Source organism: Triticum dicoccoides, chromosome 6B (assembly GCF_002162155.2).
Source record: "Triticum dicoccoides isolate Atlit2015 ecotype Zavitan chromosome 6B, WEW_v2.0, whole genome shotgun sequence".
Taxonomy (NCBI): Eukaryota; Viridiplantae; Streptophyta; class Magnoliopsida; order Poales; family Poaceae; genus Triticum; species Triticum dicoccoides.
The window spans coordinates 130,753,967-130,780,634 of record NC_041391.1 but is presented as its reverse complement, the minus strand read 5'-3'; the positions used below and the strand labels follow the sequence as shown (position 1 = coordinate 130,780,634).

At 45.3% G+C, this 26,668-nt stretch overlaps 1 protein-coding gene across 1 annotated transcript; it reads right to left on the bottom strand.

Annotated features, from left to right (window-relative positions):
* Positions 1–1,002: 1,002 nt before the first annotated feature.
* LOC119320883 (actin-52-like) lies at positions 1,003–4,843 on the bottom strand. The gene is made up of 4 exons (XM_037594797.1): positions 4,631–4,843; positions 4,463–4,524; positions 2,575–2,651; positions 1,003–1,932 (listed from the first exon to the last, which is right to left on the bottom strand). Exons 1-4 carry the CDS (start codon positions 4,841–4,843, stop codon positions 1,502–1,504), a joined length of 783 nt encoding a protein of 260 aa, XP_037450694.1. The 3' UTR covers positions 1,003–1,501.
* Positions 4,844–26,668: the final 21,825 nt, after the last annotated feature.

The window sequence follows — 26,668 nt, the reverse complement described above, 5'->3', positions numbered from 1 at the left end:
CAGGCAGAGCGAAGGCGGAGGCGCTCTCCTCAGACGCGCGCTGCGCCTGGGACTCCTCGGCCAGGACGACGCGGGAGAGGACGGTGTCAAAGGGAAGCCCTTGATCGCCGAGGACGACCCGGATGGTGTCGAGGCGCTTGTCCAAGCCATGGAGGAATTGGGTGGTGAGATCCACCTCAGTGACCGCATGGTTGATGTGGGCGAGAGCATCGGTGAGGAGCTTCATGCGGCGGGCGTAGTCGGATACGGAGAGATCGCCCTGTTTTAAGTTGCGATATTGGCGATTGAGGATCATGAACCGCGCATCGCGATTGGCAAGAAAGAAGGCATGAATCTTGTGCCAGAGGGCATATGTGGTGGTGGCGCCGACGACATGGTCACACATGACGTCCGAGAGAGTGGCATAAATCCAGAGGGCGATGTGGGCGTCAAGCTCGAGATATTGGGAGGTGGTGTTGGGTGGTGGTGGATGCTCGATGAGGTAGGTGATGCCGTAGCGGACGAGAACCATGAGGAAGAAGGTCTTCCACTTGTGGTAGTTGTGATCGGCGGGGTTGAGGAGAAATTTGATGTGGTTTGTAATGTGGTCGCGGTAGATGGGATCGGTGGGAGCAGGAGCAGGGGGGTTGGTGGGAGAGGTGTGCCGGAGGAGAAGATGGGGGCAAATTGGGAGCCTGAGGAGGAAGAAGAGCCGCTGAAGAGGGCGGGGTTGGTGCCGAAGACGAACGGCGGGGAGGTCGTCGCCGTGGTGGCCGGAGCAGTGGGCGCGTTCGGCGCCGAGGAGGAGGAGAGGGAGCCCGACGAAGTGGCGGCGGAGGAGGAGGGTTCGGTGGCCATGGGGCACCTGGTGTCTAATACCAAGTTGAACAGATTAACTCTGATTTGCTGTGTTGATCACCTTCACAGAGTACAACTTATACACGAGAGAAAGAGGGGCGTGCCCGAGAGAGTCGGCACGCAGGCCTGGGCTGTGGTTACAGATCCTATATTCTAGGGAGTGTACAAGAGTTACAGATACAATACATGCGCTATTTAACAATGGGTGCGTGAACGAAACTCCAACAACTCTTGCCTCCTGATCCAGACAGTCATGCCATCCCATGATACGACTCATGCACGCTTATCACGACAGGCGACAACAAAACTATTTTTTTGGTTGAGAAAAATAAACACACACATATGTTTTGAGAATAATAAACACATATATGGAAGTGGCACCATTACTTTTTTCGTAAGAAAACACGAGTCACCAACGGATGTCACTGCAAGCACTTCATGTGGACAATTGAATGGCCATACTCGGAGTACTCGATCGACGATTCCACATATATTAGAGTAGATAACAAGGAATTCAGACGATGACTTAATTTGAAGCCCACAAACTAAAGTTGGAAATATGTAAGTTAAGCAAAATGAGTTGTACCTGTTGGAAAGTGCTTACGGATGCAAGAATGGAGCCTCCAATCCAGGCATTGCGGTTCCGATCAGGTGGAGCAATTATCTAGATCTTCATGTCCTCGGGAGCAAGGGCGGTGACCTCCTTGCTCAGACGGTCAGCCATGCCGGGGAACATTGTTGAACCCCCGGTGAGGACAATGTTGGCATACAAGTCCTGCCAGACATTCTCGTCGCACTTGTTGATCGCATCATAGCTTGCCTCATGGATTCCACGAGCTTCCATACCAATCACGGATGGGTCGAAGAGGACCTCGGAGCACCTGAACCTCTCATCACCAATCCTGATTGCCCGCTGGCCAGGTAGATGGTAGCTCTCTTCAACTGACGAGGAGTTCACCTCCCGCTCGAAATCAAGGGCCATATATCCAAACTTCTCTTTCATGTTCCTTGCAATTTCACGCTCTGCAGTTGTTGTAAAGCGGTAACCCTTTTCAAATAGAATCCTCGTAAGGAATTCCGTAAGATCGTGACCGCCTCAGCGGACTCTAACGGAGGAGGCCCCTCAGCAGAATCCTCCTCCGGCTCTGCTATCTCCGGCGCGTCAGCCGTCTCCGCCGCTTTAGCGGGCTCCGCCGCCACAGAAACAACAAAGAAATTCAGAGCTGGTCCAAGCCTTAGGGCTCCTCCAAAGTTACGATATGACAGAACTGACGAGGAAAACAAGGACACCAGTGTTGCCGAAGTGCAGGCCCATTTTGAACGGAAACGTCCACCTTCGAAGGAAAAAATAGATCCGGTAAAAATGAAGTGCACTCTGGATGCCCTTAAGCGACCACCACCGCCCCCGCCACAATCCAACTATGACTGATGTATTGAAAAGACATATGATGAAGCGCGGCGGTCGGGAAGTACTACCAGTGCTGCGAGACGAAGTAGGAAAACAATTCCCCAGCTTGACGAACAAGAGAAGCAATTGTGCCCCCCCCCAGCGATATCGCTAATCTCCGGCGCTAGTGCCCGGTACCACTCTTGGTGATTACGTGGGCGATGATGTATAGTTTGAAATTGCTGAGGTAGTAGCGCCCTTTACATACGAGCATGGGAAGCCTCTCGTCAAACCTGATCAGCTCCCGCATCTACGATGATGCAAAGATTGCATGACTGGTTCTTGGAAACCTGCAGCAAGGATGGGACCGACAGTATTTTGCTGGGAATTAAAGATGAGCACGACTTCATTGGAGTCGACCTTATGCCTGTTAAATTTGTGGAATTATTTCAGTTATTCAATCAAGACACCCTGGACAAACAACTCATGACATGCTATTATCTGTAAGTATTATTTATTGCATGTATATATAATTATCCACACACTATATTATGCAGATTGAAGATCATCGAATGCAAAAGATTATAAATCTATGACATTGGGTTCATTGGCCCAAATACCGTAAATGAATGGACGGTACAATACATAGTTGAACATATCGAGGAAAACTTGCTAGAATCATTCCTTCAACATCAAAACAAAAGGGAAATACTCTTTCCTTACAACTTCAAGTGAGTGTTACTGTCTTGTGTTCAGTTTTTCTTACTCGAGGTTAAATACTGTTATTGATGAGTTATGCGTGCGCAGCTTCCACTTTATTCTACTATCCATTAAGCTTGACGGGGCAGTAGTAACTGTCTTAGGCTCAAGGTGTAAAGATCCTAAGGATTATGCCGACATGAGTGCAATGCTCCAGAAGTAAGTTCAGTCATTATCGCACCATATTGGCAACTTTCGTTCATTTCCTGATATCAAGTAATCATTTTCTTTGCCTGGCATGATTTGGAAAAAGTTCACTGCAATGGTTCCGGGTCTGAAGAAGGATCTGCAATTTACACACCCCAAAGTAATTGATTATAGTTTCATCAATATCATTATCATGCTTGATTATCAGTTTGATTGAAATCTATTCTCGTAAAATGCTTGTTGCAGGCAGGCGGGAATAATTTATGTGGATACTACATTTGCGAGTTCATGCGCCACTCGACCTCTGAGCAGGGCTGCTCTGATTTGAAGTACGTAAACAATATTCATAATTTTATTTTATTACCATCAATTGTGTTGAGTTTCATTCATATATATGTATTGACCCCCTTCTTTAAATTAGATGCGGCAGATATGGGAAGAACTCCTATCACATGATCGCATACGAGAAATTCAAGAGGAATTGGCGGAATTCCTTCTTGACCATGTCATACATGAAAAGGGAGAATATCATATGGAAATTCAAATGGATTTTCGGTAGATGATGTCAGGGACCGTAAGAGATGTTATATTGTATATATGTAGTAGCTTCGGATAGATATGCGAAAACTTGTTGTTCGACCAAGCACGGAGAAAGAGAGGTCACTCTCTTTATATATGTTCATGACGATCTTGTTGTGTAATGGTTCCTTCATTGCTATATGTAGTAGTTAGCGTCGAGTTGAATGAAAAATGTTAAATAAAGATAAAACCCTAAATGTAAAAGAATTGAAGGGTAAACATAAAAATAAAAGGGGAAACATAATATGAAAACCCTTAAACCCTCCGAAACCCCTCCTTTCAAAAAAAAAACCCAGCGCATGGCAGCTGCTGACGCATGGCTGTCTTTTAGTCCCGGTCGGTGTTACCAACCGGGACTAAAGGCCCTCCTGCCTGCCTGAGCGCCCCACAACGGCTACGTGGAGCTCATTTTGTCCCGGTTCGTAAGCCAACAGGGATTAAAAGCAATGGGCATTAGTTCCGATCGTTTTGTCCCGGTTGCAAAATAGGGACTAAAGGCCCTCTGAAACCGGGACATGCCTTGTTTTCTACTAATGTATCATTATGCCAACCCTGTCAAATGAATCCTCACAAATAAAAAATTACGACTCTACAATTTGTAAGGTTGCTTTACCAGCGTAGAATCACTTTGGGTGGAGAGGCTAATGGATCTATCTATAATATGGAAGGTGTACAATGTCTCACTTGTCCCTACTTCCTGATGTGAAAAAGGTTAATAATTAAAACAGAAACTAGTGTTTGCTCCCGTGGCACCTCCAGGACAGGTAAGCGCAGAGGCAACCGACGGCGAGGAACCCTGCCGCCGCGTAACAAGCCTGCGTACATTCATCAAGAGTTCAAGCCCCATGAGCTGTCACGGCCGCGATCCAAGACATGCAAACTCTCCGCGCGACCTGAAGAATGCATGCCCAGCGTGCGTACCTTGCGCGTGCTGGACGCCGGCGTTGCACTCACTCCGCCGCGACGGCATTGACCGTCCGACCCCTGGACGAGCACGTCATCCACGAGGCTGGCGCACAGGTCGCCATACCGTGCTTCCTCGACGAGGATGTCCGCCGTTCCGCCACCACCGCCGTCGTCGTCCTCCCTGTCGGAGTCGCTCCACGTGAGCAGCCTCCGGTTTAGGGTTGGCATCGTGAGGGCCAAGGAGGGCAAATCGCAGGCAAGTCGCATTTATGCATGCTGGAGCTTGTGCTAGAAGTGCTATCATTAGGGCGGTTAACAACCAAGGCGGTTAATTAAGGGAAGCCGGATCAAATTAAGGTGTTCGACAGGCTAGGAGCAGAGCATTCATCCACTTGGAACACCTGAATAATACGTGTTTTTCCGCAGAAATTTACATTGCCAACATGTATATATTGTTACAGCATTTCATATCTTAGCTTCCAATCTATATATTCACAATCAATTAAAAATAACAAAAAATACAAAAAGATTCATAAACCTTCCAGCGACAACTCAAAGCACCTTCCTGTATGCCTAATTACGTCTTCACATATTCCACTCTTATTGGAACCCTTTAATCATCATACGAATCCGCGCCGACGTCGAGCCCATCATCCCCTTGCTCCTCCCTCTCCCTGTCCTCGTCTTCCATGGCGCACAACGTGGCCATGAAAAGCGACAGGAAGGTGAGCACCACCAGCACCACAACCAGCAGCATCTGGAACCAGTTGCTGCTCCGCCTGGCCGCTGTCCCAAGAAAGGCGGGTGCGGCGAACGCCGTGTACGCAACCAACGCAGCCTTCACGAGCACCCTACGAACGGGGCTTATGTGCTGCGTCGTCGTCTCTAATTCGTAGACGTCCGAATCGTCGTCGCAGTCGTCGCCGCCTTCGGGGATATCCACCGCGACGTGGCGAGAAACCGGCGGCGGGGTAGATGGGCCAACGGCGGCCGCCCTGTAGCTTGCTGTGCTCGGCGGCTCGGAGTCGGACAGGAGCAGCGCGCAGCGGAGCGGGCCGGGAGACACTAGCAGGCAGAACATGCTGGCGGGCTGGCCGGAGATCGACTTCGACGACAAAAAAAGTGGCGACCGATCAACCTGATTGCAATTGATCGATCGATGTCTCCAGCTAGCTATGCGGCTATGGATCGAGATTGGAGCGGCGCACCCTCGCCCATATATGGCCATGGTACCGTGCAGGCGTGTGGCCTCCTGGAGTTTCCCGAGTTCGAAATTGAATGCCAATGTTGTACGAGCAAAGCCAAACAAACCTGTGCCTATTCGGACTCGGCGTCCATGTCACCGACTATCAGGGGCCTTTTCGGCGGTTGCGTGGCAATAATTCAGATGGGTAGGTTCCATGTGTCTTAGACTTGACATAAATGGTCATATTTTCTTGCGTTTATTTCAGAGTTTCTAACATTCCTTGTTCAATAGGAGATGATGTTCATGTAGACTATGCGGCGTCTGTGATGCATTTTCATTCTCAAGATTTGTTGCTCGTTCTCTAAAAGAATATGAATGAATTTGGTTGCCTGCAACCATTTTGCCCCCCTTGCATTTATGACCTGGTTGAGGTAATACAAACTCTAAATCATGTGTTGCAATTCGTTTGATTGCATGCATTGTATCATAAGGTCATTTGATACATATTGTTTGGTTCGCATCACTTAAGGGTTATGACTGTGGAGATGTAATAACATGGCATTTGGTTGCTCTGGCCTAATGTTGTGGTCACTCATTCTCAGTATTGGTGAGTTTACCACACTGAAACTATATAGGCAATACCAAATTAACATGTTTCAGTCCTACTTGCTAAACTAATGGCAGTTCGTCCTATCAACTAAGAAATGACACTGCAAATTAAAAGTTCACCATCCTCGTCTTTTCCTTCTTCATCCTATATCTAATTCTTCTTTGTTAGATCCGTGTCAGCCTATGTTAGCCCACATTGGGCCAGTCCACTCCTACATTTTGTTCTTCCAAGCTTCATTGCCATGTGTCTTCACACCATGAACAAACACATCATCATCATCAGTCGTCACATCCTCCTCCTCCGACACATACTCATCAAAACCCCATTCTAAGATCCAGTTATAAAGAATGCAACATGCACGGACAAACTTAACTTGAGTGGAGAAAGGGTGAAATGGCTTCCAATCCAAGATCTTAAATTAGTGCTCGGTAAGAGGAGTAGGGTTCTGTTCGGCCGGGGTAGTAGAAAATTCCTAAAAAAAAAGTCTAATGGAGTTTTTGCGCCAGGAGAGAAGCATATAACCCTGAGAGGTTACCTAGGGAACCTTGACCACATGCACCTTCTGCCAGGATGGGGTGCTTGGGTGCACCAGGCACCCGCAGGTTCCTACTTCTGACCGAGGGTCTATTTTGACCCATAAAGACCTCATCTATTTTGGTGTATTTTTCCTCGCTCACAAAAAGTGAATTTTTTACACATAACTTTTATTTCCTCTGGCATCCTTTTCGGTACTCTCTCTAGTTATTCTTTGCAACCGAAGATAAGCTCAAGGTAAAATGTTGTAAAGGTGATCAAATATGCATGAAAGTGGATTATATATCTTTTGAAATTTGTGATGCAAAATGCACGTATCGCTTTTGGTTATGGTATGGAAATAGGAAAATTGAGTTTGCTCTTAATCTTAACTCCCTCAAAATAAATTGCAGCCAATCAAAATTAGAAAGATAATGCTCATTGATTTTAGTATAGATGGAGTTCTCCATCATTTTAAAATATTAAACTTGAGGAAGTACATCATTACGCTATAGCAATATGTTGGATTCTACACATTGATCTTTCTAAACTTGATGATATACACTTTTTTGAACACCGCTTTCTAGCTTCTTCTGCTGGTCTTTTCCTTAAAAACATGATGCATAACACTTAGATTTTTTTTAGGCACTCTCGCCAAGCTTTATTCAAATCTCCAAAAAAAATTACAAGTAAAAATAGTAGCTCCCCTTGTTGGCCTAACTATGCATGCCTACCAAACTCGAGAGTTAAAACATGCTTAGCGAGATTGTGAATCTCGAAGTTTGAGCTCCTAGACTCATGAACGATATTACAAACCGAAAAACACCATGAGTGATCTATTGTTTCGTGTACTATGGCACCATGCTCAGCCGCTGAATTCTGCTTGATGTAGTTCATCACCGTCTTGCAATCCGAGCAATTTGAGTTTAATTGACATAGAGACCTTCTGCAATTGCTTGTCCTTCACGAACAGCTAGAGCTTCCAGCGTGGTCAGATCTGAGATAAATCTGAAATTGATCGCGGAACCTCGCAAAAATTTGCCACCTTGATGTCTGCAAACTACCGCTACTGCTCCATGCGCTCCCTCTCTTCCTACTGCTGCATCAGCATTTATTTTGGCAAATCCTTCAGGTGGGGGCTGCCGCACCGATGGCCTCACAAATAGGGACCTTGATCACCACCCGCGCCTTCTTATCAATGATCTCAAAATCATAAATCTATATTTTGTGGAATCCTTCTCTAACAAGGGCATGACTCTGGCCCAACGAGTCAACAATGTTTTGCACTAGTTCAGTGAGTTATACTCAAAGATTCATTTAAATTGGTCATGGCCGGTGTCTTACTTGGTGTAATTAAACAATAAACCCACTACAACAAAAACTGCATTTAGAGACATCATATTTGAAAGTTAGAGACGCGTTATTTCATCTCTAGGCAACCATAGAGTCGACTTAGTAAAGCGTCTTTGGAGCGTCTTCCCACGGACCATCTCAAAACATATAGACACGCCGGCTAAGCGTCCGTACATGGCATGATATGCTATACTGGGACATCCTATGGTGTCTCTAGATATGACACACTATATTACCGAAAAAGGGTTTCCCCGCTTTGTATTCCAAAGCACCAACACCGATTACGTAGCATACGCTGGGGCGAGCAGCACAACAAGCCAAATAAAAAGAAGAAGAAACAATGCAACACCGGCAGCTCGACAAAGCGCGGATGACCCACTACCGCTGCGCCCTCCGAAATTTACCCACCACAATCCTAGGCTCCGATCCTCCGCGTACCAAGCAGCACCTCCAGGAAGGAACGCGACGCCGATGACGCTGCTGCCCGGGCGTGTCCTAGGGTTTCCCCCGGGACACGGAGGCTAGAGGGGAATGAAGACCACCGACACCCTCCAGGGAGGAATGGTGGCACCCGCAGGCGTCACTGTATCGTAGTCGGAAGACCCGGCAAGGATTTCTCCCAACTCCAAACCCCGCCGCCCAATCAGATCGGAACTAACCAGCATGCGCCACCGCGGTCGCAACGCCAGTCACGCCGCCTCACTGAGATCACCACCACGAGGCCAAAAGAACGAGGAGAGGAGGCGTTGGTTGACGGGAGCAGCAGCGCCATAGCCGCGCGGGAGGGAACCACGTTCTCCGCCGTCGTGCAGGAGGCTCGTGCCTCTGGCACCGTCGCGGTCGTCATTCGGACGCAGCAACAGGGCATACCAGGCCACCCCTGGCCCGGCCAGGCCCGAATCGGGCCCGCTAAGCCCTGCCAGCCACGCTACAGCAGGGCGGCACCAGCACCGCCAGCCCCCAACGTCCATCGCCGCTCCCCCGCCTCCTAGAAGCCACGCCGCCAACCCGCCCCGCCGTCGGACTGCCCAGACCCAGATGGGGCCCGAAGGGCCTAGATTTGGGTCGGGCGGGCGCCGCCAGGCTGCGCCGCCGCGCCACCCCGCCGCCAACGGCGACACCACTGTCCAGCCGATCTCCCGCGCCGCGCCAGGAAGCCCCGCCGCCACGCCGGACCGCCGCCGCCTAGGGAGCACCCCCGACGCCCTCCGCCCCGCGCCGGAGAGCAACCGAGAGGGGAATGGCTGGGGGCCGCCGCCACCAGCGTCGCCCGGGCCAGGCCCAGCGGCGAACATCGGCGACGGCGACGGGGAGGGGGAGTGAGGGAGAGCTGACGGAGGAGGAACCGGGGCGCGGCCGGTCGCTCGCGGGGGCGACGCGGTCGCGAGAGCCCAAGGAGTCAAAAAACCTCTCTTTCCTCTCGACACACTATATTTGGGCGTTCAAAAGCGTCTTTAGACATGTAGAGTCGTTGTGCTACGTGCGCTCGTACGTCTCTACTATTTCAATCGTCATAGGCCCTAGGCCCATTCCAATACACGCTATGTACAGACGTTATATTCGTCTCTAAATATACAAAAGATTTTTTTAAACACGTAATATTTTATTTTAAATAATATTTGATTCATTTCAAATTTGTACTTCGCCATTTCAAATCCAGTAACTTTATCATGCCATATGCTTGTGCGGAATGATCAACAAATATTGTTATATAAAAGCATCCGCCATATCACCAATCACATTCATAAGCAACAAATTTCATTATATGAAGGGATCCACCCATATCACCAATTGTATCCACAACAACCCCATTCGCACAATGTCATTCAGTAGGAACAAACACCTTTGGTTCACAACTGAATCAAATCAGATCTTCATATAAAATATGCAAATAATTAAGAAGAGATCATACAAACTAGAACTAAGTTTTCCTATAAAGCTAAAATCTTTATATAATACATAATATTTGTCCATCTAAAGACTAATTCTTCTATAGTTGCTCCTGGCTCCTACAATGCACTCCTTTTCTAAATCTTGAGCTACCCTGAAAAAGAAAGATAACATAGAAATTTTTAGAACATAGCTTAAAGACTAGTGTGAGAAGAAATGTACTTAGATGATGTACCATACCAGCGTTTGGCGGCTTGTTTTGAGGTTGTGCATGAGTGGTTAATTTTGGTTTTTTTTTACCTAAAAATCACAAAGATCCTTCGGAAATAAAAAGCCTTAAGCACGCACATTAGAGCATATGATGATTGCATGGAAGTGTACTTATATGTGATAGAGGCCATGCAATAACATAACCAATAGCATCCCTTACTCTTTGCAATTGTCCATATATATGGTCTAACCAATGTCTGATCTCCAAGTCTTGAAACAGCACAAATAGAAACCGCTACATATTGCTCTCCAAGCATGTTTCCTCCAACCACATATGTTTTATCTCTACTCACTAAAGTTCCTTCAGCCACAAATTTATCTTTGCTTCTCAGGTTCAACGAAACCAAGAAAACTTTCATTTTGTCCTATTTTTTTAAGAAATGAAACATTCATTATCACAAACCATGGACGATTTCATTTTACACAGAATGGGACATTGCACATTGAACTAGACATTGATTGCAATTTGAATTTTATGTAGGGCTCGTCCGAGCAACTTCCGTGTGCCAAGACAAGTCACAATAGATGAAATATTTCTACTAAACTTTTATATGTATCTATAGGTCATTTTATCACACCACAAACTTGGAAAATATATTTTCTATAGCTTAATTTATCATAATTACTCAAATGGAAATGTTGCTTAACATTAACAATAGTGATATTATTATATATTTTTAACATTTATCGTTGGCAAAAATACAGACATTCTGGTATCTAAGTTTTATTGTAATAAAAGGGACATTCTTTTGTAGGCCCTTTGAACTAAATCCATTTGGATGTGAGAAAATATAAATAGGACATGATAATAATTTGTCACAATTGCATAAATATAGTTTTTATCTCTCTGTGTGTGTTTATCATTAAATATCTTGGTAGATATTTCTAAAACGTTTGGTCTAAGAAATACCTTTATAGTAGTTTCAAGTTAACGGTTCAATGTAAGCGAAAAGAAAATTCTACAATATGTAAGGTGTTTACGAGAAGTTTATTAGGAAACCCCAGAAATGTTGCTTTACCCTTTTCCGGGTCAAATATTTCTTACACGTTACAGTGGGTTCAATAATTTGTTTGCAAAATGTGTTTGCTTTGCACATGGTACTGAAATATCATCGCTTATGATAATCATCAAGGGACGTCAAAATATTGTGCAGTTTGGTTATTTGATATGTTCGCCGTGAAGTAGTTGGAATCATGTAGTCTATATAAATTCTCCAGTCTAACAAGACACATTTTAATGATACGCATGGAATTAGACATTGAAATTACCCTTGGAAAATTAAAGTATTAAGAATCTAGCTAATACTAGCATTCAACATAACATGTGGGACATTTACCAAAGAGACACTAGCTACCTAGCAAAACAAGAAGATATCATTGTTTTGAAAACAAGGCCGATGACTGAACCAATAATGTCCCTTGTTCACCGGTTCAACGGCCCAACCGTCGGTTCATCCGGTTTAGTCGTCGGATCATAAATATAGCTTTTATATAATAAATAAGGGCATCTCCAATGCCGACCCGCAAATTTCCTTCTGTATCCGTCCGCGGACAGGGGGACCAGTCCACACACACTAATGCCGAAGGCCGACATCCAATGCTGCCCGCATATATTTCAGTAACATTTTGAATTAACCTGACGAAATTCATGCAAAAACGACAGATTTTATATAATGTAGGATCAGAAGTATGTCTAGAGGGGGGGTGATTAGACTACTTGACCAATTAAAAACTTATCCTTTTCCCAATTTTAGTCTTTGGCAGATTTTAGCTATCTTAGAACAAGTCAAGCAATCTTCACACAATTTAAGCAAGCATGCAAAGAGTATATGAGGAGCGGAAAGTAAAGCATGCAACTTGCAAGAATGTAAAGGGGAAGGGTTTGGAGAATTCAAACTCAATTGGAGACACGGATGTTTTTGTCGTGGTTCCGATAGGTGGTGCTATCGTACATCCACGTTGATGGAGACTTCAACCCACGAAGGGTAACGGTTGCGTGAGTCCATGGAGGGCTCCACCCACAAAGGGTCCATGAAGAAGCAACCTTGTGTATCCCACCATGGTCGTCGCCCACGAAGAACTTGCCTCACTAGCGGTAGATCTTCACGAAGTAGGCGATCTCCTTGCCCTTACAAACTCCTTGGTTCAACTCCACAATCTTGTCGGAGGCTCCCAAGTGATACCTAGCCAATCTAGGAGACACCACTCTCCAAGAAGTAACAAAGGGTGTGTTGATGATGAACTCCTTGCTCTTGTGCTTCAAATGATAGTCTCCCCAACACTCAACTCTCTCTCACAGGATTTGGATTTGGTGGAAAGAGGATTTGAGTGGAAAGCAACTTGGGGAAGGCTAGAGATCAAGATTCATATGGTAGGAGTGGAATATCTTGGCCTCAACACATGAGTAGGTGGTTCTCTCTCAGAAATGGTAAGTTGGAAGTGTAGGCTTGTTCTGATGGCTCTCTCCACGAATGAAGAGGAGGTGGAGGGGTATATATAGCCTCCACACAAAATCTAACCGTTACAAACAATTTACCAATCTCGGTGGGACCGAATCAACAATCTCGGTCAGAACGATTTAGTAAACCTAGTGACCGTTAGGATTTTCGGTGGGACCGACATGCAACTCGGTAGGACCGATATGGTTAGGGTTAAGGCATAACGTAATCTCGGTGAGACCGATTACACAAACTCGGTGAGACCGATTTTTGTAATAAGCTAACCAGAGAGTTGGTCAGGTAAACTCGGTGGGACCGGTTTGCTCATTTCGGTGGGACCGAAATGTTACGAAAAGGAAACAGGGAGTTTACATTGCAATCTTGGTGGGACCGATCGCTCATCTCGGTAGTACCGAAACGTTACGAAGGGAAATAGAGAGATTACAATCCCATCTCGGTGAGACCGAGATCCCTATCGATGAGACCAATTTGCCTAGGTTTGTGGCAGTGGCTATGACATCTGAACTCGGTGGCGCCGGATAGAAAGAATCGGTGGGGCCGAGTTTGACTTTTGGTTTGGGTCATATGTGGATATGAGAAAGTAGTTGAGGGTTTTTGTAGCATATCACTAAGCACTGTAGAGCAAGAAACTCATTAAACAACACCTCATCCCTCCTTGATAGTATTGGCTTTTCCTATAGACTCAATGTGTTCTTGGATCACTAAAATGTAAAATGTAGAGTCTTGAGCTTTTGAATTTGAGCCAATCCTTTTATCCTTAGTATTTTGAGGGATCCACTTTCCACATCCATGCCATGACATTCATTGAGCTTTTCCTGAAATGTTCATCTTGAAATGATATTAGCTCAATGAGCTATATGTTGTTAGGAATTACCAAAACCACTTAGGGATAGTTGCACTTTCAATCTCCCTCTTTTTGGTAATTGATGATAACATATAGATCAAAGCTTCGAAAAATAATAATAAGAGTGAAAAACATTGTCGCTTTGAGAAGTATGTGATAAGCAAGAGCACCCCCTAAATTTGTGCATAGTTTAAGATTTGCTTTGGACTGCAAATGCACAAGGAGTTTGGCTCATGGGTTACTCTTCCATGTCACATACATCTTGGTGGAGTGCTCAAAAATAATAAAGATTGAATACATGCACTCATCACCAAGCAAAGTGAATGATCATATAGAGATAGATGGGATAATGTCATCCAACAAGCATAAATGTAGCATATGATCAAACACATGATCATCCAGGTATCACACAGACGAAAAGTAACTCAAACAAGCAAATAAAGTTCAACCACCAAAGCAAGAGAGAACAAAAAGGAACACTCTCTCTCGAAGCCTATGATCTATACATTTTTCTCCCCCTTTGGCAGCAAGTTACCAAAAAAGTTCATAGAAAATGCATAGTACTAAATCGACTCTCAGGCTTGATCTTCAGGTGATGGTGTAGAGATGGATCCTTGGATGAAGACTTCAATTGATGTGGATGGAGCTGGAGGTGTACGTGCTGGTGCTGGTTGCACTGGAGCTGTAGGAGCTGTAGCTGGTGCAGATGAAGTGGCTCTGGTGTCTGTCACTAGCACTGCAACTGATCTCTGAGCTCTAGGCACTCTGGCAAATGCATCAGTGGTTGTCTTGCCCTTCCTCTCCTGCATATCATCCTGAAGCTGCTCAACAACAGACTGGATCTTAGTTACCTTCACATCCAAGTCATAGAACTTTTGCTCCATGATCCTCTCCAGGATCTCCTGGTTTTGAGTCAAGGTGGTCAGCCCCTTCTCAATCCTTAGAGCGGATGCAATCAAGTAGCCTAGTTGATCTTGTTTGCTCTTCAAAAAGTACTGAGATGCCTCTTCCATTGTTGGCATCTTGGTAGCCTTCTCTGTCCTTGCCTTCTCCTTCTTTGCTTGAGCATGCACAGAAGATGGTTCATCTTCATCCATAACCACTTGGTTGTCCTCAAAATCTAGATAGATAGCAATGTGATCCTTGTACAACAAGTATGTGCCTGTGCCCATCTTGGAGTTAATCAGCTCCTGGATCTATGGGGCATACCCACAGCTTCTCTTCTGGTCAGTTGCTATCCTCTTGATAGTCTCAACTATGAGGCTCATGACCTTGAACTTCTGTGGCACATCAAATAAGTGTAGCAAGTTTATTGCATGGCCTCTGATCATGTTGTGGTCACCTGACTTGGGCAAGAGAGTATGCTTGAGGATCCAGTTGATGGTTGGCAGTCCTGATAGAAGATAATGTACAGATCCAAACTTATGTGTCTCAATTGCAGCATCTGGGATCTCCTTGTACATATGTGCCATAGTGTTGTGATCCATCTTCTTCTTGGCATAGACATCCAAGTCATCTTCTTTCTCTTTAGGTGCATTGATCAGATTTGCCCATTCTTCAATAGTTGATTGGTATCTAGTACCTTCAGACATCCATACTATCCTGCCATCTGGATAGAAGTGTGATGTGGAGTAGAATTGCATTATGAGCTCATCATTCCACTTTGTGAGCTTCTGCCCAACAAAGTCTGCAACTCCACAACCACTAAAACTGTCATACACACCAGGATAGTGTTCCTCATTCTCCTTCATGTAGGTCCAGTCTACCCACCTCATCTCACAAACTATAGGTTTCTTGTCCAGCAACACTATCTCATAGAAATCCTGTTGTTCTTTAGTGTGGAACCTGTAGTCAACAACAGTCCTTCTCCTGATAGCATAAGGATCAGACAACCTCCACTGTCTGAGTCATGCATCCTTCCTCAGCTTCATGTTCTCAGCCACAGGATGAGCATCATTGTGGTCTGGAATCTTTGGCTTCAACTTTCTCAAGACATGCTCTTCATCATCTTCTTCTTCAGCAGCAACTTCAGGCACTGGGGCCTTGTTCTTCTCAGCAGCTGGTATGTTTCTGGTATTTCTCTTGGGTGCAGTCTTGGGCTTGGAGGCAGCTTTGGGTGCTTCTTTGGGCTTTGATGATGCAGCCCCTAACCTAATAGCATCACCCATAAGCTTTTGAGCCTTGGGTGCTGGAGCAGCAGCCTCTTCCTCTTCCTCTTCCATCATGGAAGGCTGTCCAACAACTCTGGCCATGGTATTATTGACCCTTTCCTTCCTCTTCTTCCCTTCTGCAGCAGCCTCTTTGGGATCAGATTTCTCAGGTACTTGAGTTGATGCTCTGACTTTCAGCATAGGTGTCCTCTTGGCAGGGACTTTCCTGTTTAGACCTGGCTTGGTGGCTGCAGTTGTGCCATATTCTTTCTTGAGCACTTTCTTCTTGGAAGTGGCCTCATCCTTAACTGCCACATAGTCTTCATCCTCAGATTCTGAGGTTTTCTTCTTTCTGGCCCTGGTGGCAGCTTTGGGCAAGTTGCTTGGGGTGCTCCTGCTGCCATCATCTAAGGTGCTAGAGGGACTAGTGCCCTCACTCATGTGAATCTGCTCCTCTGACTGGTTCTGGCTGTCATTTTGATCAGACATATTGCAAACACTGACTGCAGACCCTATGAGTAGATATAGATGAGATAGAGTGGATGAGCATCACAAAATACAGAGGTTTTTGCAAAAGAATGATTCAAAAACTTAGTTTTAGTTTCCCACAGAAAGCATTTCGGATCAACCGGTTTGCAAACTCGGTGATACCGAAGCAGCTTTTGGAACCTAAACTAGTGAACTCGGTCAGACCGAGTCATAGTTCGGTGGCACCGAGACTGCTAGGGTTTCACAAAGTCCTGAACTCGGTCACACCGATTTGCAATTCTCGGTCAGACCGAGAATCACTTGTGCAATGGCCTTAGCCGAATTGGTGGAACCGAGTTCTACAACTCGGTGGGTCCGAGATGGTTTCGGCGGAAACGTAACCCTAAATTTCCAATTCACTTTTAATCTATGGATTGTTTTGACTGGATAGAATCATTTCAATCGTGGCAAGAATCATGATGAACACAATGTGCTAGGAATCGGACGGGGATAGCACTGTGATCGAGTCCATACCCTAGCTTGGCGATGAACTCGCTACGGCGGCAATGGCGGGGTTGAATTCCGTTGACGGCGGTGAAGACCAGCGACTGGAGGCGGCTGGCGATGAAGAGGACGATCTGGAGACCCTGGAGGCAGAACGAGCTATGCGCGGGCGAAGGGGTTTGGAGAAAGTTTCCAAATTTTTGCCCGTGAGTATATATAGCCCGACCTTGTCGGTGTGACTGAGTGGAACAACTCGGTGGCACTGAGATGCATAACTGTTGACAGTTACAGCAACTTGGTGTGACCGAAATGTTCAAATCGGTTGCACCGAGATTAAAAACCTAGATCGACTTAGTGAGCTCGGTATGACCGAAATGGAAGAATCGGTCAGACCGAAATGCACAAAGAAGTTTTGGAAGTTTAAGTGTATGACGAATCGGGGACTTCGAGTGCTCCTCACACAAAGTGGTTCGAATCTGACTTGATCAAATTTTGCGATGTAGCATGAATAGAGTTGAGACAAGAAAAGCATAGATAGCTAAAGAAGGTTCTTAGGCATTCTTGTTCATCCACTTGGCAAAAGAAAAAGAAGCCAATCAATCAAAGCAACAAGTGGATGTCCTCGAATGAGTTAAATATGCAACCAACATGCTCACATAATAAAATGGCAAATGAAATATGTGGCAAAGAATGCACAACCAATTCTAGCACCTATCAAACAATTGGCGATGACTAGGTCATCTATATATGAGTATATTGACTTAGAATTCAAATGAGAACATTTGATCATAGGTCATGCTCATCCTTTAAGCTCAAGTGGGGTTACCACTTTTACATAATGCATTGATGTGTTCACACCATTAGAGTTGCTTTGACTCAATTCTTAGAGTTAAGCTCCCCTAGATATAAGATCCCCCTTAGAGGGATGAATTAACCTTGGGTTTTGTTGATGATGACTTCATGTAGGTGTTGAAGATGTGGATGCTCAATGTTGATGAAGATCATTTGGAGCAATCCTTTGGAGTGAGTTGCACTTTCAATACCTACACGGGTTAGTCCCACAAGGAACAAACAAGTATATCCATAGACATAGAGTGATGCACACACAAGATGATGTCCATGAAAACATTAGGTTACCTTGTCCCTTGTCTTACCAACAAGAGAGTTTGTGACTCCTTGAACTAGTGCAAGATGTGGAAGTTGATTGCACTTGTTGTTGCCAAAAAGATATGAGTGAAGTATGTTGGCGGAGTCACCCTCAAGAACTCTCTAGTTCTTCTTCTTCGGGATCCACATCATCTTGATGGGAATCCTTGGAGTTGTAGTCATACTTGATGAAGTAGAACTTGGCGTAGTCTTGGGAACCCACTTGACCAAGGCCTTAGGAGCTTCTTCAAATGCATCAATCTCCTCTTGAAGCTTGTCCTTGCCTTTTTGCTTGTGGTCTTGTGGTGGAAGATCATCTTGAGCTTGTGTCCTCTTGAAGGAAGTAGGGTCATACTTCTCTTGTTGAGGAACAAACTTCGTCTTGGGATATTGATCTTCTTCCCACTCAACTCCATTGGCATTGAACTTTCATTCAAAACCAACACCTTGGTTCTTCTGGTGCATTTCTTGCTTGCGTACAATTTCCTCAAATTGCTTACTCCCGGCAAGGCTCTTGTAAACACCTTTCTCTATAATTCCCTTCAATAAGCTATTTTCTTGCTCAAGAGTAACTTGGCTAAGAGAATCATTAGTGGAATCAATAGAACTACTAGAAGCAACAATATTGGATTTAGCATGATTATTGTTACTACTAGAGGAAGAATCCTTCTTGTTTTTGTTAATGGACTTGACTTGAGGCATGTAAGTAGATAAGAGTAAACACTTGGCAATGTAAGAAGAACTTTTCTTACGGAGATCATTATTGATTGCCTTTAAGAACTCATGCTCTTACTCAAGGTTGAGCTTTTCAAAGCGTAATTTCTCATGAGTCCTTAAAAGTTCTCGATGATCTTCTAAGATAGTTTCATGAGCTAACTTAAGAGTGTTTAGTTCTTTGGTAAGAAGTTCAATCTTCTCCTTATCATTGTCATTCATTTTATCTTGATTAGCATGATTAATTGACGTTTCATCATAGTATTCATCACTAGAGTTGTCAACAAGTAAATCATCATCACCTAACAAGTCATCTTCATCACTATTGAAATCAACATACTCGGGGTGTGTTACCTTAGGGCCTTTAGCCATGAAGCATCTTCCAAGTCCTTCATTTGGTGAATCAAATATGTCATAGGAGTTGGTTGACACAAGTGCTAGACCGGCAACACCTTCATCTTGAGTATGTTCGGAGTCGGAGTGATTGTCGGAGTCGGAGCCGGATACCCATTCACCAATATGAGCTTGATGTCTTCATTTTGTGTAGCTCCTTGATGACTTGTCCTTCCTTTCCGAATCCTTACTTCTCCGGGATGTTCTTCGTTCATAACGATCATCTCTACTCCTCCTCTCTCTTGGTGGTGATTCTTCTCTTCTACTTCTCCTCTTGGGTGATTCTTCTCTTCTTTTGTGGGGTGCCGTACACTCATTGGAATAGTGTCCGGGTTTCCCACAATTGTAGCAATTGCGCTCTCGACTAGAAGATCTTTTGTCATAGTAGGACCTTGACTTGGAGCTTCTCTCTTTGCTTCTACTCTTGTAGAATTTGTTGAAGTTCTTCACCATTAAGCTCAATTCTTCATTGAAGGTTTGTTTCTCACTTGATGATGTAGGAGCTTCACATGAGGCTTTGTAAGCACCACTTGACTTGTTGTGAAGTTCCTCCTTATCCTTGAGTGACATCTCATGAGCAACAACTCTTCCAATGACCTCCGTTGGCTTGAGAATCTTGCAATTTGGCATCATTTGGATCAAAGTGCACACGGTATCATATTTTCCATCCAATGCTCTTAGGATCTTCTTCATGATGAATTTGTCGGTCATCTCTTCACTTCCTAAGCCCGCAATCTCATTGTGATAAGAGCAATCCTAGAGTACATTTTAGCGACACCTTCACCATCCTTCATTTTGAACTTGTCAAGTTGACTTTGGAGCACATCCAACTTGGATTCCTTGACGGAGTCGGTACCTTCATACATATCAATCAAAGTATCCCAAATTTCCTTTGCATTCTCAAGACGGCTGATTTTGTTGAATTCTTGGGGGCACAATCCGTTGAAGAGGATATCACAAGTTTGAGTGTTGTATTGCAGGATCTTCACGATTTGGTTCTCTCCCATCAAAGAATTCACCTTGCAAGCCAATACACACAATAGCCCAAACGGCGTGGTTATGTTCGAGAATATGCATTTTCATCTTATGCTTTCAACTAGCAAAATTCGTACCATCAAAGTAAGGACCTCTACGGTGATAATTTCCCTCGCAAGATGCCATACTCTCCTAGGTTGTGAAACCAAGGCTATGACCACCAAAAGCTATGGAAATCAAAGCAAATGGAGAACAAAGCTCTAATACCACTTGTAGGATCGGAAGTATGTCTAGAGGGGGTGATTAGACTACTTGACCAATTAAAATCTTATCCTTTTCCCAATTTTAGTCTTTGGCAGATTTTAGCTATCTTAGCACAAGTCAAGAAATCTTCACACAATTCAAGCAAGCATGCAAAGAGTATATGAGCAGTGAAAAGTAAAGCATGCAACTTGCAAGAATGTAAAGAGGAAGGGTTTGGAGAATTCAAACACAATTGGAGACACGGATGTTTTTGTCGTGGTTCCGATAGGTGGTGCTATTGTACATCCATGTTGATGGAGACTTCAACCCACGAAGGGTAACGGTTGCGCGAGTTCACGGAGGGCTCCACCCACGAAGGGTCCATGAAGAAGCAACCTTGTCTATCCCACCATGGCCGCCCCCACGAAGAACTTGCCTCACTAGCGGTAGATCTTCACGAAGTAGGCAATCTCCTTGCCCTTACAAACTCCTTGGTTCAACTCCACAATCTTGTCGGAGGCTCCCAAGTGACACCTAGCCAATCTAGGAGACACCACTCTCCAAGAAGTAACAAATGGTGTGTTGATGATGAACTCCTTGCTCTTGTGCTTTAAATGATAGTCTCCCCAACACTCAACTCTCTCTCACAGGATTTGGATTTGGTGGAAAGAGGATTTGATTTGAAAGCAACTTGGGGAAGGCTAGAGATCAAGATTCATATGGTAGGAGTGGAATATCTTGGCCTCAACACATGAGTAGGTGGTTCTCTCTCAGAAATGGTAAGTTGGAAGTGTAGGTTTGTTCTGATGGCTCTCTCCATGAATGAAGAGGAGGTGGAGGGGTATATATAGCCTCCACACAAAATCTAACTGTTACACACAATTTAGCAATCTCGGTGGGACCGAATCAACAAACTCAGTCAGACCGATTTAGTAAACCTAGTGACCATTAGGATTTTCGGTGGGACCGACATGCAACTCGGTAGGACCGATATGGTTAGGGTTAGGGCATAACGTAATCTTGGTGAGACTGATTACACAAACTCGGTGAGACCGATTTTGGTAATAAGCTAACCAGAGAGTTGGTCAGGTAAACTCGGTGGGACCGGTTCGCTCATTTCGGTGGGACCGAAATGTTACGAAAAGGAAACAGAGAGTTTACATTGCAATCTCGGTGGGACCGATCGCTCATCTCGGTGGTACCAAAACGTTACGAAGGGAAATAGAGAGATTACAATCCCATCTTGGTGAGACCGAGATCCCTATCGGTGAGACCGATTTGCCTAGGATTTGTGGCGGTGGCTATGGCATCTGAACTCGGTGGCGCCGGATAGAAAGAATCGGTGGGGCCGAGTTTGACTTTTGGTTTGGGTCATATGTGGATATGAGAAAGTAGTTGAGGGTTTTTGGAGCATATCACTAAGCACTGTAGAGCAAGAAACTCATTAAACAACACCTCATCCCTCCTTGATAGTATTGGCTTTTCCTATAGACTCAATGTGATCTTGGATCACTAAAATGTAAAATGTAGAGTCTTGAGCTTTTGAGCTTGAGCCAATCCTTTTATCCTTAGTATTTTGAGGGATCCACTTTCCACATCCATGCCATGCCATTCATTGAGCTTTTCCTGAAATGTTCATCTTGGAATGATGTTAGCTCAATGAGCTATATGTTGTTAGGAATTACCAAAACCACCTAGGGATAGTTGCACTTTCATATAAACCGGATGACATTCATGCAAACATGGCAGATTTTCATTACATTCTGAACATTTAAAACAAAAAAAAACCTATTGCGGCTGCCTGCGTGCAAGCCCTTGTTGTTTCCTTCCCGCAACCACCTCCTACTTCCAACGTCTCCATGAGAACCGGCGATAAGACCGATTAAGTGAAGTTGCGGTCTCTAGCGAGGAAGAGTAGAACACTGGGAGATGGACTGGCCCACCTGGGACACAAGGCCCTGCCGCCTACCATGCCCTACTCATCCTCGAAGGAGTCTGCACCCTGTCCGTCACCGGTGGACGTGAGGTCCATGATGGAAATGGTGGCACCGGCGCTGTCATCGTCCAACCGGGCCGCCCGATAGTTCGGTGGCGGCGTGTAGGAGGCGCAACTGGTGTTATTCTCATCTGCGGTCGCTTGCAGCTGTGCCTCAACGACGGCCGCTTCCCAGCGAGCGCCGGCTTGAGCGCGGGCGGCCTTGTAGACCGCATGCTGCTCCATGACAAAGTTGGGGTTCGTCGTGGCCATGGCCGCCATAGCCTTCTCGCTCGTGCGCATGTCGTCGAGGCGTCGACTTGGCCCTTCGCTAGCCGGTACTGCTCTAGAAGGAACATGTTGTACCGTTGTTCCTCCTGCGCCTGCTGGAACGCCAACATAGGCACCGACGCAGGCTGCTCCTCCATCATGGTGGCGTTGAAGTGCAGCTACTCCATGGTGAAGCCGCGGGATGCACAGACGCAGGCTCCGGTACGATGTTGTCGAAGCCCGTCTCCATCGTGGGGTTGTCCACGTCGCCAGAGACCTCGGGTGAGGTGGCCGGCCTCGATCCGCCTGGCACCACGGCTCTACCAAGTGGCCTCAAGGGCGGCCACCTCATGCTTCACCTCCATGGAAAGGCTCTCCCACAGAGCGTCGCCGGCAATAGTCATGGAAAATGTGGTGCAAGTCCAAAAGGCCGAATGGAAGGAAAACAGACAAGGGTACAAAGGCCGACGATAACGACATCAAAGAATCACTTGAAGAAATTGTGAATGCAAGGAAGACATATGCCGAAGATAAGAAGGCTTTGAAGATAAAAGAGGTGGGGGAGAGGGTGGCGGCTGAGCTGTGGAAGACAATTGCTGAAGAAAAGAAGGCGGTGGCGAAGGAGAAAAGAGTGGCGACCGACTAGAGGTTGGAATTGGCCGAGGAGAAGAAGGCAGAGGTCGAGTACCGTAGGGTGGAGCTTGAGGAGAGAAAGAATGCCATGGCCGAGGAGAGGTTGGCCGAAGAAAAAGAAGCAAATATTATGTTCATGGATACAAGTGGAATGAACGCGAAGCAAAAGGCATATGTTGAGATGTGCAAAGATCAAATTTTGGCATTAAAAAGTCCATGAATATGATGAATTAAACCCCTGGTGGCGGGGGAGGTGGCATGATGAGTGGCGGCATGGGAGTCATAGGAGGAGGCATGAGTGGCATGGGAGGAATGGGTGGCTATGCTGGTTTGATCAACATGGTGAGCGGCGGCTTTGGAGGTACGATGAATGACATGGGAGGTTTGAGTGGCGACATGAATGCCAGTGGTGATATGGGTGGCGACATGAATGCCACAAATCACGCAATGAAGGAAAAGAAGATGAAGCCAATGATGAGGACAAAGAAACAACAAGTGGCAAGGATGGTTGAGAAACCATATTTCTTTAATCTATGTTGATCTTGCACTTTTGTTGATGTTGGCACTATGTTTATAACTTTCATTTGAACTTCATAGTCGGATTTGAAGTTGAATTTTATATGTTAGTCATTTTGTATGGTTGTGATGCAAAATTTCGTATGTTTCATACATATTATAGTTGAAATGCATATGCAAATTGTGGTTGAAATGCATATGCAAATTGTGGTTCGGCTGCGGTGTTGCTCCCCTATTTTAGGGTTGTTGTTGGAGACGGCGACTTCTCGTGCCGAAATTTTTTTTACTCCTCCATTTTGTGCCTAAAATAGGGCAGCCAGTAGGGATCGCAGGTGTGGCGCTTGGGCGGACGGCGGCGCTACTTATTTGAGTTTGCTTCCAGGCTCCGATCCTCCTCGAGTTCGTCTATATAGACATAGTCGAAGGAGCTCCGGCATAGATTCCTATCATCTTTTTGGGGCGGTGAGGTTAGAGGTTTCTCGTCATGCACTAGTAGAAAAGGGGGCATCAGTCTCGGTTGGTAAGGCCCTTGTCCCGGTTTTTGAACCGGGACTAAAGGGTCATTACTAATGCCTCCCCCCTTTAGTCCTGGTTCAAACTGGAACCGGGACTAAAGGTCGCGACCACGTGGAGCTCCACCTTTAGTCCCGGTTGGTAACACCAACCGGGACTAAAGGAAATTTTATGATTTTTTTTATTTTTTTTATTATTTTCAAATTTCTGAATTATTTTAACCTCTAATCTCTAATCACCACCCCTCATCACTGCTCAATTTATCCTCTAATCTCTAATCACCCCTCATCATTTCTAATCATCCAACTTCCCGAACGGTCACCCATCCTCCCACTCCCCCAGCCTAAGCACGCTTAACTTCCGGGTTCTATTCTCCCTCGTTTCCAAGTCTGCACTTGTTGTTTTTCCTGAAAATAGTAAGATGTCAATCCTATTAACCCTCAGGAATTTTGCGTGAGCATGAAGTGACACATTTCACTGTTTGAGTTTGAAACTATTGTTTTGAAAAACAATATTATTTAGTAACACTAATATTTCTTGAATAATTAGTTTGACCATTGTTTGACCAGATTTGACCAAAATTCAAAATAACTGAAATAATTATTTAGTAACACTAATATTCTAGAATAATTAGTTTGACCATTGTTTGACCACTGTTTGAAAAAAATTCGATTTTTTCCACTCTAGATCTTAAAAGCCCCGTAACTTTTTTCTGTTAGGTTTTTGAGGATTTTGAAAATGTTTAACGTGGTTCCCCCTTGTTAAATTTGGATGTAACTTTTCGAGTAGATGATTTTTCATATTAAAAAACTTTTTCATCCGAGTCAGTATGCAAAAGTTATGCCCATTTTACTAAATTCTAGAGAGATTTTGCAAATAAAGTCGAAATTCACTTTTGCAAATTTTCCCAACAACTAGACCACATATCACATGGGAAACTTATTTTTTTTTATTTTTTTGACATTTTCTTCTATTTTTTTAAAAACTGAAAAGGCGATCCAGGGGGGGGTTTGGAGTTTGAAAATGTGGCCTTTAGTACCGGTTCGTGCCATGAACCGGTACTAATGCCTCAAACCCCATTAGTACCGGTTGATGGCTCGAACCGGGACTAAAGGTCTAACCTTTAGTCCCGGTTGGTGCCACGAACCGGTACTAATGGACATCGCGCCCATTAGTCTCGGTTTGTGGCACCAACCGGGACTAAAAGATCCAGATGAACCGGGACAAATGGCCCACGTGGCCCCTGGACGCACGAACCGGGACTAATGCCTCCATTAGTCCCGGTTCTAGACTGAACCGGGGCTAATGGGCTAACCCGGGGTGGACCAAAGCCCTCTTTTCTACTAGTGATGTGGCGAGATTTGGTGCCATGTGCTTCAGATCTATGTAAGGGTACAGCGGTGACGGCTGCAGCTCCAGGGCGCTGGTCCTTAAGGGCACGCGCACGAAGACTTTCCAGTCGTCGACAAGGTCAAGTCAGCTCCGGTAGAGGAGCGGCAACAGCAACACATCGATGGCTCGTTCCGGCGACAGTAGTGGTTGTTTGGTGGGCTTGGAAACTCGATGTAGTCCTTATTATATTTGAGATGCTTTGTACTTTTGATGAACTTTGATTATAGATTTGGATCTTTTTCACAAAAAGGAAAAAAGACAGAGGGAATATGCAGTATCCATACACCCGTTTCAAGCTCCTCTTGTGGTTCTAGTCCCTGCAAAATGTTGCCATGACATTCTCATCCAGCCTACGAATTCATCGCGTATACGGCACGAGCACCGGCCAATCGACCTCTAGTCTACAAACAAACACAGAGCTGCACCAGCCTAGCTTCTCACTCCACACCAATCTACACCGCCTTTGGTAATGTTTTGCCCGCCCTAGTTCTTCACAAAATAATAAAAAATTGCTCGCCCTATACTATACCTTGCATCGTTATCAAATATTCCCTGCCAGGCTCAGATCGCCGGGACGAACTGACGGTTCACACTCGCGGATGACAAGACGTGACGATGCCCCATCACTTCCTTAGGTGGCCAGGGCTTTGGCGGCACAACATGCCAAGACGCCTTTCTGCGCGGCCGGTGCATGCCAAGATCGCCAACCCCTCTTCTCCCATCATCACAGGCTAAAATAATACTCTTTTTTTTTGCGAAATCTAAAATAATACTCTGGCTTCTCCTGTTCCTTTCGTCCAGACGAGTCCCTCCTCCCGTCTCCGATTCGACCTTCCATTATTGTTGTTGTTATTGTTATTACTTGTACTGTTATTTTTCATTCCAGGTGATGATGTCTGGAGAATCATCGTATGCGGAGATTAGCTAACTTGTTAATCCAGCAGTGTTAACTAAAACTGTAGGGGTAACACTTTGGCGGCTGCTAATTAGCAAGTGGAGCAGGATAGCATGGAGGACCATGTGATGCGATGCGAGT